Genomic DNA, 16148 nt, shown 5'->3' on the forward strand with positions numbered 1-16148 from the left:
TATTCTCAAAATAGCTTCAGCAAAAGGAAAAGTATATATTCTTTTTCTCCCTCATGTAGCTCTTGTGGGAGGTGTTGGTAGCAATTTGAGACTGCTTAAACAGTTAGTATTTGTTGTTTCTTCGGTTGGAAATTAGAATCTCTTTTAAAGATATCAAAATCTTTTCCTAAATATACCTCCCATGTACATAATCTGCTTTGGCACATCATGTACCTACTATCAGGAACGGAGCTAGAAAGAGACCAACAAAAGCCACAATCCCTCCTAATTTTTTTTCAATCTTTTTATACTAACATGCTATTATATTATTGGTTAAATTTCACTTTTGATTCCACTATTTTATTAACTTCGCGAAAATGGTCTCCCCTTTTTTAATTCAACTTTATAGTCGTCTTGTTACATATACAAATCCACTACTAGTACAATGAAGACATTAATCACACTTTATAGTCTCTTGTTGCATACAGCGTTTGAATGACCCTCAATATAATTTGCGAAGTATCTACTAACCAATTTTATAGTCATCTTGTTACAGATGTTTAAATGAAAATTTAAGTCAACATATAGGGATCAAAGTGGATTTAAGTTTAAGAGCGGTATACATCATTATCACTACTATGAGAATAACTTATGACACATTTCATAAAATACTGAGCAGTATTCTTACAGTGGATCAATCCAGTATAATTATTACTCATAATATATATATAAGGTTTCGCTATAAGACACCCATCTTCAAATTAGAAGGTGTCTTTTAGCAAGCTACACCTTTGCTAGTTGACAAAAATATCTAACTTTTTTCTTAAACAACCAAAAAAGGAGGGGTATGATTGTAATTAATTAATATTTATTAAAAAACTAAAATTCCAATTTTCGCTTTCTTTGTCCAATTGGTCAGTAATGCATATGGCTATTTCTGGTTGAACAAATTTTGGTTAGGTGAATCATCCTCTTCTTTACCTATTCCAGAAGCTCTTAAATAGCCAATAGAATTAAAAGATTAAATCTTTGTGGCGGTTAAAATTTTCTAAATTGATTTTAAAATTAAAAATTAGTTTAAGGAATGAAAGAGATCTAAAAAAATTGCAAGTAGCTCAGAAACATTATTTCCGGCAACAACAACAAAGAAGCTAAAGTAATTTTTTTATCAAAACAATAAGTCTTCATTTTTTTATCAACCCATTGGTCATTCATTCATTACGGAGAGGCCTGATAAAAAAATGGAAATTGAATGACGAAGGAAAAGAAAATCAATTTTTGCTTTGATAAAACAAAATCAATTTAACTGAAGAAAAAAAAATTGGTTCAAAGAAGAAGATTTGATGACCTTCAACTAGAAAATTGAGATTTTTGTTTTTTGTAATTATATGTTAATTACGGTAATACCCCTCCTTTTTTGGTTGTTTAAGAAAAAAAGTTGGATATTTTTGTCAACTAGTAAAGGTGTAGCTTGCTAAAAGACACCTTCTAATTTAAAAGTGGGTGTCTTATAGCAAAACACACACACATATATATATATATATATATATATATATATATATATATATATATATATATAGAGGATGTATATTATGAGAATGATAAAGATATATGAGAATATGAGAATGAATAATAACCATTAGATTAAAATGAATGGTTGAGATTAAAATACTTTTTAATGTGTCTTTTCCACTCAATCACAAACCCTTCAACTTCTCTCTTCACTGTTCATTCCTTCGAAGAATCTTTCTCTCTCACGCCTTACCCCCGCAGCCGCCGATGGATACAGCAATACACCAATGAATTCACCATCTTAGTTCTGGCCAACCTCCACTGACCCATAAACTTCCGACCGCCGTCTCAGTTCCGACCGCTGTCTTGCACACAAGTAAATCTTACGACATTGTTGCTGCAACCATTCAATTACACCAGTTAATATAAATCAATCACAAGGTTATTATAACATAAGACAATGTCAAGGTCTCGTTGCTACCAAATCAAAAGAAGAACAATATTAAATTCAATTTGTAATAGCTATATATAAGCAATTCAACCATTTGAAAATATCCCTTCACAAATTTCTTGTTGGTAACTGAAGAACAAAAGGGACGAGACACAGATCCACCATCATCATGTCCACCGTTAGCGTAATCCTTAACAAACCATTTAATAAATTCCTCTTCTAAAGTTGTTTCAATTTATCAATTCATAGTTTTCTCAACTGGCTGCTGAAAGTTTCACATCGGAATAAGGCAATCATGCTCAACAATCACATCTTCTAAAGTGGTGTGAATTAGATCTAATTTTTTACAATCCCTCAACAACCAGAAACGGCAACCAGGCTCTCAAGCCGACAACCGACGATGATGGAAGAAGGCGACCGACCGGAACTACTAGTGGTGGAAGGAAAGGGAAGAACCGGTCGGGAATGGTAAGAGAGAAGTAAGATACGGAAGAAGGAAATGTTTGGTTGAATGTGACATGACTCACAATAATTACTTTAATCTCAACCATCCATTTTAATCTAATGGCTATTATTTCATTCTCATATTCTCATATATCTTTAGCATTCTCATAATATACATCCTCTATATATATATATATATATATATATATATATATATATATATATATATATATATATATATATATATATATATATATATATATATATATATATGGGCTGCTAACTTAGACCCAGTTGGGTCTAAGTTAGCAAGGTGCACCTTTTCAGTTGGACAAAAATACCTATTTTTTTAATTTTTGAAAGAATAGAGCAACAGGGGCATTTCTGTAATTTACCCAATAGTACACGCGCCCCCAGTTTCTATAGGGGGCTGCTAACTTAGACCCAGTTGGGTCTAAGTTAGCAAGGTGCACCTTTTCAGTTGGACCAAAATACCCATTCTTTTTAATTAATTAACCAAATTACCATCAATGGACGCGGATCCAGTGTCGCACGCGTACCGCAGGACCATGGTTACAGGCCGTGGATTTCCATCAGACAGCCAAGCACTGATCTCATCAAGACTGTCTGATCAATCAGACAGCCCAGATCATCCGAATCCATCAGATTCCAGCGCGTGCACCACACTGGATTAAGTTAGAAAACCCCATATATATATGGGGTTTTCTAACTTAGACCCTAGTTAGGTCTAAGTTAGCAAGGTGCACCTTTTCAATTGGACCAAAATACCCATTCTTTTTAATTAATTAACCAAAATACCCATTAATAGACCGGATCCAGTGTCGCGCGCGTACCGAAGGACCATGGTTACAGACCGTTGATTTCCATCAGACAGCCAAGATCTGATCTCATCAAGACTGTCTGATCAATCAGACAGCCCAGATCATCCTGATCCATCAGATTCCAGCGCGTGCGCCACACTGGATTACACCCTGGAGAGAGAAAAATTTGCTTTTTAAAAGTAGGACACGTGTCACACAATGGTTGGCTGGACGTGATTTTTGTTGATTTAATACTTTGAACTCAATTATTTCGTTGTAAATTAATTTTTTATTTTTATACCAAAATTCATAATTTTTTTTTTCTACAAATAGAGACTTGGTTCGTTTGATTTGGACACCGAAAAAAAAATGCAATTTTTCACTACCTTAATCTCATTTTTTGTCTACTAAATACGTTACTTGTGTGTTGTAATTTAACACGCACCACTCAACCAACTCACTGAAACCATTATACCAGGAAAATAGTAGATAATATTCTGGAACTTTTGGTATATTTTATGAAATTTTTGGAGACCTGAAACTATTTTTAGTTAATTAAATGAGATAAAACGGTAATTAAAAACTAATGTTTGCTTCTGAAACCATTTTACTGGTAGAATGGTTGCACATAGTTGTATTCTGAAACCATTTTACTGGTAGAATGGTTTCAATGAGTAATTTATTAATTGTGTTTGCTTCTGAAACCATTTATCTGGTACAATGGTTTCAGAGAGTTGTAATCTGAAACCATTTTGCTGCAAGAATGGTTTCAGTAAGTTGATTATTAGTTATTTGCTTCTGAAACCATTTAGCTTGTAGAATGGTTGCACATAGTTGTACTCTGAAACTATTTTACTGGTAGAATGGTTTCAGTGAGTAATTTATTAATTGTGTTTGCTTCTGAAACTATTTTGCTGGTAGAATGGTTTCAGTAAGTTGATTCTTAGTTATTTGCTTCTGAAACCATTTAGCTGGTAGAATGGTTTCAGAGATTTGTACTCTGAAACCATTTTCCTGGTAGAATGGTTTCAGTGAGTTGATGTAAGGTAGTGAAAAATGAGATTAAGGTAGTGAAAAATTGGGTTTTTTTTTCTGTGTCCAAATCAAACGAACCAAGTCTCTATTTGTAGAGAAAAAAAAATTATGAATTTTGGTATAAAAATAAAAAATAAAAAATTAATTTACAACGAAATAATTGAGTTCAAAGTATTAAATGGAAATAAATCACGCTCAGCCAATCAGACAGCGACACGTGTCCTGCTTTTAAAAAGTAGATTCTTCTCTCTCCAGGGTGTAATCCAGTGTGGTGCACGCGCTGGAATCTGATGGATTCGTATGATCTGGGCTGTCTGATTGATCAGACAGTCTTGATGAGATCAGAGCTTGGCTGTCTGATGGAAATCATCGGCCTGTAACCATGGTCCTGCGGTACGCGCGCGACACTGGATCCGCGTCCATTGATGGTAATTTGGTTAATTAATTAAAAAGAATGGGTATTTTGGTCCAACTGAAAAGGTGAACTTTGCTAATTTAGACCCAACTGGGTCTAAATTAGCAGCCCCCTATATATATATATATATATATGGGTCAGGATCAAATGACACCAACTAGTTTGACACAAAATGTTACATCTCTCAATAATGTTTTAACCGATATAAATTTTATAAAATTCACCGTTTGATTGAAAGTTTATATCATATAGATCATTTATGTAAAACTTCAGATAAATCCAAAATCATTTGATATGTTATTAAGATACATAAAAATTAACGGTTAGCGTCTTTTTTTTTTATATGTCGTTAAATATTCAGCCATAGTTAGGGTAGTTCTTATATTTATGATCCATGACATGTGATCATCATCCTACATACATAATATAGTCTTTACGTTTTATTATCATCTCAACTAATATTAAAACTTTACTATGTAGTTTAATATTACTGTTTTATATTTTGAGGTAGTCTTATCATTAATGCACACTTAATGTCCCATTAATTAGCAGAACTTAATATTCTAGAGTTTTTATTATTTTTCAATAAATATATAATAAAATAACGTCTCATATTTATTAATAACAATAATAAAAGTCATGATACAAAATATAAGTTTGTCATAAAACTTATTGGCCTCTAGGAATTACATCAACACTTATTAGGAAAATCGGGATTCGAACCAGGAATTCCCCACGTCTTCACACTTAAAGTGTGAGTTTAGCCACTTACCAGTCTACTTGACATATAAAAAAATTGGTAAACCTTTAATCAACACACAACAAGAGCTAGCATTATGGTCCTGTATTAAGCTCCCCAACCCTAGGAAAGGAAGGGTACCTTGTGCAACGCTTAGATAGAAAAACCTTGCAGTCATCTTTAGGGCAAATCGTAGGAACATACACGGTCTCATCACAACCATCCGTTCTATCTCTCTTGAAGTCAATCAAAGATGTGAACATTGAAATGAAGAGAACAAGTTGATTCAAAGCGTACCTCTGGCCCACACATTGGTGGGGCCCAACCCCAAATGCAAGGAAGTTCCTTTTAAATATTTCATCCTCTTTTCTTTCTTCTGAAAAACGGTCTGGATCGAACCGATCTGGTTCAGTAAAACCTTGAAACGATGACTCGAAAACCGACGGAAAAACAAGTGTTCCTTTTGGAATCGAATATGATTCCGTTAACGGAAACGTCTCTATCGTAATATGCGGCACGAGAGTCGCCGGCGGTCTATACCTAACAACCTCACGTGCAACTGCTTGTGTGTACTTCATTTTTGTTAGTTGCTCCGAAGTTATTAGTGTGTCTGACTCTGGCAACCAGATTCTGGCAACTTCTTCCCTGACTTTGGCAAGAACCTCCGGATGTGAATCTAACAATGCCACCGCCCATAAAAGTGACGATGTTGATGCATCTTGTGCTGCGAAGAGGAAATCGAAGAGATAACCTCCGATCTCAGCGTCAGTGGAAAATGGTGGCACCGTAACTCCATTATCGTTTGTTTCCTCAATCTCCCTTATTGTAGCTTGCATCCAAAAATCAATGAGACACGAAGGCTCTTCACCATTCTCCATCTTCTCCCTACTCATTGTTGCGCAATTACCTAGGGTTCCGGCGAGACGATCACAGGCGAGTTTCGCATTACGAAATGCAGTCCCAGGAAAATCAAAGGGAAGCTTCGTTAGACCAAAGTTGAAGAAAAAGTAATCACGTTTGAATATCTCTCGGGCTTTCTGGCCCAAATAGGGCCCCACGAAAACAGTCTGAGAGGTTTCTAAATTCATATCACGGGCCAGTACACGGATTGGAATAGAGTCACCGAGTTGGGATTTCTCAACCCATGATTTAAGGTGTTTTAGAATAATAATCTGCTGCAGTGAGGTGTAGGTGGAAAGCGCCTTGGGAGTGAAGTTGGGAGCAATCCGACGACGGATATTCTTGTGGTCTTCACCCAACATGTAAAAAAGATTATGCTCACCAAATAGCTTCTTGCCAAATGGGTGGCCCATGGGCTGAAAAGCATTGGGCTTAACATTGGTGAAAACCTTATGGGAGAGTTCTGTGTCTCTAATGAAGACTATGAAGTTCCCAAAGAAGTAGTTAACTGAAAAGCCTAAAGGGGTTGATTTGGCTAGAGTTGATTGAAGTTCCCAAAATTTTGTTGGGTCACGGACCAATGGGATTGCATTGCCTATGAAGGGAAGAACAAAAGATGGGCCTGGAATGAAACGTTTTTTGGTGAGGTATGATTTCTGTTCAAGGAAAATAAGGTAAAGGAGAAAACATATTAGGTATGGGATTAATTGGGTTAGAGACAAAGATGTTGTTATTGATAATATTGATTTGATGAGATTAGTAGTACTCATCATGCATGCATATGAATATTTTCTTGTTGAGGGGAAAGAAGGGATGGTTTTGCAATGCAAGAAGAGGTTGAATTTAAGAACCAAGTTTTGCTTGTGTTAGGATGTAATGGGAGGAAAGAATTTAAAAGGAATTCCAGCTAGGTAAAGGATAGGCCATGACGTAGGACACATCGTTTAAGACAATAACATTATCACATTTTTCCTTTATATTGTTAGATATTAAATCAAATGTTACCAGAAGCAAGGGGAACAAGCAAGTAGAACTCTTAGCCATTATGTAAAATGTTTTGATTGGACCTAATGTAAAAGAAACCGGCACCTTCTTACGTCTCCACCGTTTGTTTCTTGTATAGCTCAGTAGATATGAGTTTGCTGCTGTGATATGTGTGATACATGAGTTTGCGGTCTTCATCTGCAATTGCGGCCGCAGTATTGCTGATTGGGTAAGTAGCCTACGTAACCGCATCGCTCCGTAATTGCGGTGTGATTTTCATTCACGTCAATGACTGCACTGTACCGCATTAGAAGCCACATAAAATGATTTTGGCGGTGTTCGCTCAAATTTTTTCACCAAAAAAATAATATTTATAAACCTTAAATCCTAATTTGCGTCAAATCTTATAAAAAATCTTACTTTTAACAAACTATCAACTGTGTATTTAAGCACATTCAAATCAATGTTTATAGAATAAATTGTTCAAAAAGAAAAAAAATACTTATAGAATAAACTAAGACTTTGCGATGATAGGTAAATATTGTAGTGGCAAAGTGGTGTCATTTTATATAATTTGTAAAATTTTAAAATAATTTCAGGCCACAATAGCTGCATTGCACATTGTAGCAACTAGCATTGATCGCAATTAAAGCAACGTAACCACAATTTAAAATAATGGTGTTTACCAAAAGAGCAGTGTTATATGAACACAAAAAGATCGGACAAAAATACGACACAACCTTTTTTCACTCACAACACAATTATCGAGATATGCAAAAAATATTAAAAAAAGCATAAAGTGAAACTTTATTGTATTTTTGTTAGAATATTGTGTTGAAATAAGATTTCTCTTACCAAAATACTCTTCTTCTGTTCTTTCTTCTGTTGAGTGACGGTGTGTGTTGTTGTTATGTCCCACTGATATCATATATCTGTTAGGCATTTTTCAATTTCACTTTGTCCATTTCAATAGTCCAATGTAGACTGATAATTTTTGACCTGGTACGGTGAACCACTCGATTCTTTTCAAGTGCAGACATTATTTACTGTAACTGATTTTGTTTGTTGTAGTGCATGTCAAGCACCTTGTTGTTTTGGGGCACCCCTAGTGCCTCCCATTAATATATGTTTGCATTTTTAGAAAAAAATACAAACATTATAATAACAAAATAAAAATAAAAAATTATTTATTAATTTTAAATTTAATATTCATTTAAAAGTTCATTCGATAGAAATTTCAAATTATATATTCAATTTCTTTAGATAACCAATCCAATATTTTATAATTCTAATGGATATGTATAAATTGGTATCGATACATTATTATTTATTTATGTATAACGAAATATCTTTGAATGTGAAAAATTAACCAGATTCATATACATTCTTAGTTCAGCACTTGCCTACAGAAGTAATGTATATAGTTGTTTAAATTTTAAATATTTTGTAAATACGATCCACGATAGACCACTTATAGAAATCATCAATATTAGAAATTACATCTTGTCCAACTTAACTTTGTAGCACTAGTATTTCAAAAAAAAAATTATTTGATCATTTAGATAGTTTACTATGGATAAATATTTGAAAATTTCATATAATTTTAAATTTTATGTATATAGGGTTGGTGCTATGGCCGGTAGACCTTTTTTTTATAAGTGACTGAACGTGAATGAATGTTTAAAATTATGAAACTTCTAATATGGATCCATTTTATAAGTGGTCCATTGTGGACTAATAGTTACAAATATTTAAAATTTCAACGATGGTATATGTTGTTGCTTGAAAATAAGTTAGTGATCATATCCTCACTTTTTAAATTGAAATAATGACTTAATTGAGTCCGATTTGATTAAAATAACAAAAAAATAAAGATGCAGTTCATAATGAACCTTCACAGTTTTTTCCTTTATAAAAATAGTTCTCTTGTGGGTTGAGGAGTGTGGATGTTGTATATACTACCCTTGATCTCAATTCTCAAGAGACACGAGACTTTAGGGAGTACTAGAATAGTTGTCCCCTAGCGGAGGTTAAGGGAGAGTAGTCTGTGGCTTTGGTCCCTAGGTGAAATCGTCAATGTACTGTTTCACCCTCAAGTACACCACGACCGCGTCATGTTTCGAATATAACGTCTACTTTTGGCATTGTTTCTCTTCATGATTTTGTCCTTTACAAAAGACACCTCGTTGGTTGAGAACTATATATGTTTATTGTATATAGGGTTAAATATGTTTTTATTTTGACAAAAGGGTTAAATATGTTTTTAATTCCTATAAAATGATGACCTTTTAAGTTTATTTCTTACTTAATTTTATTAATTTTATGTTTAGAACATCATAAAAAGTTCTTCTAGAAAAAAACAAGCTCAAAATTTGATTTATAGGCTATGATTTTCGTTAATTTTTATCTTGAACTTTTACTCTTTAAAAAATTCACATTTAATTCATATCATGTTGAAAAATTCAAAATAAAAAATTCACATTTAATTTGTATCATGTTGAAAAATTCTAAATTTTAGGAAATAAACTTTATATGATATTTAAATATTCCTATATAAAATCATTCAAAAATTTAAAAGTTTAATGATAATTAAACAAATTTAGGTTTCGTATGGATTAAAACTATATTTGCAAGAAATTTTTTATAGAGACTAAAAATATATGCAAAATTACACTAAGGTTTCGTATGCACACTTTGGTTCTTTTCGTTATTTTTTTAGCTTAAGTACAGTTTTTTGGTCCCCTATTTTGATAATTTTTAACTTGTGGCTCCCCTATTTATAAACTAGTTATTTTTAAGGTCAATAAATTTTTTTAGTCCCCATCAATTTTAATGTTGTGGCATCCCATTCATAGTATGGTACTTAGTTGACATTAGTGAGTTTGAAAAAAATTACATGTCGTTATTGTTGTAATTAATTTTATTTATAAATAAAATAAAATATTAAAAATTAATTAAAAAAAAGAAAAGAAAAAGAACCTTCCTCCTCCTTCATTATCATCAACACCAACACCCTCAAATCCCAAATCTATCTATAGATGATAAAAGTTGTGTTGATGAAAATGCCACCTAAGTGCTGTATCATGAATAGGGATGCCACATCACTAAAATTGTTGGGGAATTAAAAAAAATTGTTGACTTTCAAAATAGAGTAACTAAAAAACTAGTTTTAGAAATAGAGGGATCAAAAGTTAAAATTTATTAAAATAGGGAGATCAAAAGTGCATTGAAGTCTTAACTTATTAAAAAAGCGCTGATGTGTTGTATAATTGCTGAAATGGCAAGGCCGGGTAGGAATATAAATAATAATTTATTTTGAAAATGTTTTTTCTTATTAAAAATTAAAAATAACAAAATCACAAAAATGTATGTTTTTCAGTCCTTTAAATTTCTGGGTTTCAAACCCATAAATGCATCACTCCTTTCTAAACTTCAACCCAAAAATTTGACCCCATTCCCTTGTTAAGGTGGTGTTTGGTTTTGTTTGCAATGGTATCCGTTTTAGGTGTGTGAGCATATTTTTTAATGGAGATTCAATGTTTTTAGGAATAAGTTTTTTGGGTTGGAGATGAACATGAATAGGGAAGAAGTGAAATGTTAGGATTTTTATTTTTTAATTTTAAAAAACTCAGTTTCTTTTAAATAACCGGGTAATAACCCGTACACCCTGTATTGTATTTCAAGTTTAGTCTAAAATACAATATAGAGCGGTTGTTAATTTTGCATGCTGGTACGTGGTTTATCTGAAATTCTTGAAAAGATGTCAACTTTATCAAGGACAGATCCAAAAATTTTAGCTAATAGGGGCGAAAATCATATACATCATATACAATAATTTTTTTAACACAAAAATGCATTGATATACCGTAATTGTTATTTGATTTCTCAAAGAACTAATAAAATGGTAAGTAAAACAATTTAAATGAAAGATAAACCAAATGAAAAGTGGCTATACTAAAACTTGGGTTCCCTTTGATGTATGGGTATATATATTAAGAAAATAATTGGAGATTGCAAAACTATATCTAATATACAAGCCAATATTCTTCAGCTACTTGCTTCAAACAAACATCACCATATCTTCATCTCCAAAGTTAATCAAAGATATATGGCTAAATATCTTGGTAACCCATGTTCCACCAATATTTTTAATTCTAAAGAGTATTGGCAACAGTCATTATAAATTTTATAATTTAAACAGTAGTTCATGATCGTTCACTTATGAAGGTTGTTTACCATAATACCACCTGACAAGTGCTACGGTAGATCACCTTTATAAGTGGTCATTGTGGTCCAATGTTTAAAATTATTTGAAATTCTAACGATTGCTGATAATATTCTTTAAAAATTGTTTTGTTACCAATTAAAGTTCCACATTGCTTGGAAATCAAGACCAAAAGTAATTTTTATACAACACCCAACATCCTCAACCCAACGAGACACCTTTTACCGAGGATAAAATTTTGAAGGGCTCACACAACGTCCAAAGAGGACAATATACCTCTAGAAGTTGGTACATTGGTGACTTAATCGGTGATCGAGGCCACAAACTCTTCCTTAGCCATGCTAAGGGGGAACTCTTTCGCTGCATCTTAAAGTCGCACATCATTTGTAATCGAGGCCAAGGGTAATTTATATATAATGGTTAAATATGTTTTTGATCCCTATAAAAATGAAACCTTCTAAATTTAGTCCTTAATTTTTATTATATTTTTTTGCAAAATTACACTAAAAGTCTTTTATTTTACTTATTTGTAATACTTTGATCATTTACTTATTTATTTTTTCTCATTTAGGTCATTTATTTTTTAAAATGTGCACCCTTTGATCCTTTTTGTTAAAACATGTGTTAGTGATTTGGCACTAATGTCACAATTTTTTTTCTCCACGTAGGACTAAATTGGAGTAACGTGGAGGTAATTGATGAGTTCAACTACTAGTTGACATAATACACTAACTACCATTCAAACTTTTCTTTAAACACGGTCTTAAATTTTTTAGACCAATCAAAATTTATATTATATGGTGCAAATTTACACAACCTATAGCAGAAAAATAATCAATAACATCAAGCAAACACTTACATTACTTTATATATAAACCATGAATTATTGGTCAAATAATACAGCACATATTATATATATGCAAATATATAAAGAAACTATAGAGAATTAAACACTCCAAACTATAACTCAAAAACTTTATTTAGCTTGATTTTATTTATCACAAAGTACTCTTTTTGAGCTTGTTATATTTATCATTTTCATCCAAAGAGATGGTGCTTCTTTCCATGAGCTTCCTCATCTTCTTTCTTAGCTTCTTTTTTATCATGGTGTTCATGGAAAGCAAAACCACCAGATCCCACAGCGGTCGCGGCCGCAATCTCTTCTTCTATCTTGTGCTTGTGAGCATGTTCAGGATCTTTCTTAGCCTCATGCTTCTCGTGCTATAATAAATAAAATCAATTGAATTGCATCATTCAAAGAGAGTACATTTTAATTTGGTGTACTTTTGTGAAAAGAATTTATTTTTGTGTAATCGGTTTTTCTAACCTATGATAGGAGCGTAAGAATATTCAAACCAATGATCCAATTAAGTTCAAAAATCTAAATCAATCCCACTAAATCAATTTACTTTTTGGACTTCGGCTCTCTTTTTATATTAAGAAAAAGTTCACTTCAATTTTTTTCTTTGTAAGAGTGTAAAACGTCCAACCAAACTTGACATCCATTGGTTTCGATATCAGTTTAATGTCATTCAAAATTGATCACCCGAAATCTAAACTAAATTATCATAGTTTATTCTTATTATATTATTTCACGTACTATAGTATTAATTTTATCGTAATTTTTTTTATTTGATCAAATAGTTCGTCTAGTGGCTAAAATTTTAATTTATTAAAAAGAAATTGTTAAAACTAATACTTTAATAAGCAACTAATTTAGTCACCGACTTTCAAATCGATCGACAAATTGATTTCTAAATTGATCTCTAAAGAAAACAAATTTTCTTAGTTAAATTCAAATTTTTAAAGTCCAAATCTCAAAATTTCCCACTGTTTTCCAGTTTTACTTTTTCTTTTGTTTAAATTTGAATTTAAAAATTATATGAAAATTAAAGGGAAAACTCATCTCATGAAGATTGCAACTATTTTAACTTAGAATTAAAAATACGTAGCCAAAAGTAAGAAAATATATATTACCAAGGCATAAGCACCAGCAGCCGCAGTACCAAGCTCACCAAGGTGCTCAAGATGCTTGTGGTGTTTCTCTTCTTTTTTATAATCAACTTCTTCACCAAAGCCAGACTTTTTTTCTTCATGGTGGAAAAGGTGGTGGTGCTTTTCCTCAGCCATGATGGTTGCAAAAGATTAAATTATATAAGAGATGAATAAAAAATTGACTTTATGGTGGAATGGGAAAGTGTGAAGGACTTGCTACCAATTTATAATTGGTTTAAAGCACTATATATTTTGTCCGGTAGAGAGAAATTTGAGTAGTATGCATGAGATTTTATGTTTGATTCTCAACTTTTTTGTAAAACAAAAAAAAATAAAAAATTGGCTTAATTATATTTTTGTCTTTCTTTTTTTTTTTAAACAACACCGAAACTCACAACATCGAGGTCATGAATTGTGAATGTGTCCAGCCAAACTATATCGATATCAATATTGTCAATTGAGTTAACATTTATAGATTATTTTTTTGTCAAGTAGTCTGATGACTATATATATTCATCACTATAAGTGTGGAAAAATTAAATCTAAAATTCAAACTCAGACCTTTAATATATAATATCTTTGATTATCAATTAAACTTCACTCACGGAACAAGACATGTATACTTTATCTCCTATTTTATTACACTCACAAAAAATAGTTTTCCTGTTTCTTAACATTGAATGTTGAATATTTTGATATTCAAGTATTGCAATTGTTGAAATTTTAATCTTCATGAAAAATTTTGCAAAAAGAAAAAAGTGGTGACTATTTTCGTGAAGTAATTAATAATAAGAGGAATAAAAAATGTAAATTAAACCTACATAATTTCTATTCGGAAGATCGTGTTAACTTTGTTGCGTCATGCGGGGACAATATCATTTACAATGAACTCAGAGCAACCATACAAGTAAGTTGAACATTACATCTTGATCGAAAACCTTTTGATATTAGGTTTATTGGTCTTCTCGGTCATAAAATTGTTGGTATTTCAAGTGTGAGTTGAGTCCCACATCGGATGAAACAATGAATATTGAATGGTTTATAAGGGAGAGGATCCATTAACCTAACACCTTAAGGTTTTGGGTTAATGTGTGGTGTCCAACTCACTTATATAATTGTTTAAAGCCCGATGTGATGATCCCCCGGACCCCCTCAAGACCCAACAGTGGTATCAGAGCCGATGGTTGTTGATCCGGCTCCTTGTGTCGAAAGTCTTCCTGACAAGGTGTTCAGGTGGCGTGTCCCGTTGAGGCCAAGCAACGGCGGTACAAGTGGATGAAAAAGCTTCCGTTCGAGGGGGAGCATGCCCATAAAGTAATGGATGGACTCACACTTGAGGGGGAGATGTTGGTATTTCAAGTGTGAGTTGAGTCCCACATCGGATGAAACAGTGAATATTGAATGGTTTATAAGGGAGAGGATCCATTAACCTAACACCTTAAGGTTTTGGGTTAAAGTGTGGTGTCCAACTCACTTATATAATTGTTTAAGGCCCGATGTGATGATCCCCCGGACCCCCTCAAGACCCAACAAAAATGTCTAACCTCCACTTTTAGAAGCAATATTACATTAAGTTTATGAATCTTCTCATTTATAAAGTGTGCTTTGGGATCACCCACATTGGACTCATAACAAGCATGCAAGTTAATTGAATACCACATTTTTACCCAAAATCTTAAGTCATTAAATTTAGAAAAATGCTGAACAGTGCCCCGGCGCACTGTTTAAGAAAGCAAATATAGTAATATGACATTGAAGTTTGTGCAGTCAATATTTCGAAAGTCTAAAAAGTGTTATTTTCAATTTAAATTTTTTTTTTTTTTTGTTTTCTTAACTAGTGCCCGGGGCACCGGTTAGCATGACCCTTAAATTTATGGGTCTTCCCACTTATAAATTACTCAATTTCTACTTTTTAAAGTAATGTGAGACTTAATTAACTCAAATTTGGATCCTCTCCAATTTTTTCTCTAATATTGTCTCTCATTTTTTTAATCCAATGTTTGATAAATCATAAAAAGCAAATAAAATAAAAGAGAAGAAACGTAAATGAATGACTAAAATTACTAAAAATTGTTTTAGAGATCATCTAAATCCATTGATTGGTTAAAGTGTAGTATTCTTGGTAGGCCATAAATTATTTTCTTTTTGACTGAAAAACTCTTGCGTCCCTACATATCCTTATGATCATATTGGCCAGCGCCTATTATTGGAGCCTCTTGAAGTTTTGCTAATTGAGGTTTTTTTTTTTATTATTATTAAAAACGACATTCAAATATTCAAATTGATAAAATACATCGAATAATACAATTCAAAATTGCTAAAAACTGACAAGGCTGAATGTGCGAACAAACTCACAGCATCCACATTAATAGCATATAACAACCAAATGCCTACAAGTGTGACAAAGCTTACAAATACGACGAACTTGAAGTGCTCAGAATACCTGTGTCTCCGAATTTGCAACGTTGTTGACGCCAAAATCATTGATTGTTGAATATTCACTGAGTCGAATCTAACGTTGTTTTTTTTTTTGACTAAAAAAATGTATTCATTCATTCAAATTGAAAATACATAGATCATTACAAATTCAATATTGCTAAAAACTGAAAAAGGTGAATCCACAAACAAACTTGTAGCACCTGTTAATA

At 32.5% G+C, this 16148-nt stretch overlaps 2 protein-coding genes across 2 annotated transcripts; both read right to left on the reverse strand.

The window, feature by feature from the left end:
• Positions 1-5257: 5257 nt before the first annotated feature.
• On the reverse strand, positions 5258-7155 carry LOC123905820 (cytochrome P450 710A1-like). The gene has a single exon (XM_045955567.1). It carries the CDS (start codon positions 7067-7069, stop codon positions 5492-5494), a length of 1578 nt encoding a protein of 525 aa, XP_045811523.1. The 5' UTR covers positions 7070-7155; the 3' UTR covers positions 5258-5491.
• A 5193-nt stretch (positions 7156-12348) lies between these two features.
• Positions 12349-13716, reverse strand: LOC123905821 (abscisic stress-ripening protein 2-like). The gene is made up of 2 exons (XM_045955568.1): positions 13483-13716; positions 12349-12726 (listed from the first exon to the last, which is right to left on the reverse strand). Exons 1-2 carry the CDS (start codon positions 13633-13635, stop codon positions 12544-12546), a joined length of 336 nt encoding a protein of 111 aa, XP_045811524.1. The 5' UTR covers positions 13636-13716; the 3' UTR covers positions 12349-12543.
• Between the last annotated feature and the right edge of the window lie 2432 nt (positions 13717-16148).

The sequence above is a fragment of the Trifolium pratense genome, linkage group LG2 (assembly GCF_020283565.1).
Source record: "Trifolium pratense cultivar HEN17-A07 linkage group LG2, ARS_RC_1.1, whole genome shotgun sequence".
In the NCBI taxonomy this organism is placed as follows: domain Eukaryota; kingdom Viridiplantae; phylum Streptophyta; class Magnoliopsida; order Fabales; family Fabaceae; genus Trifolium; species Trifolium pratense.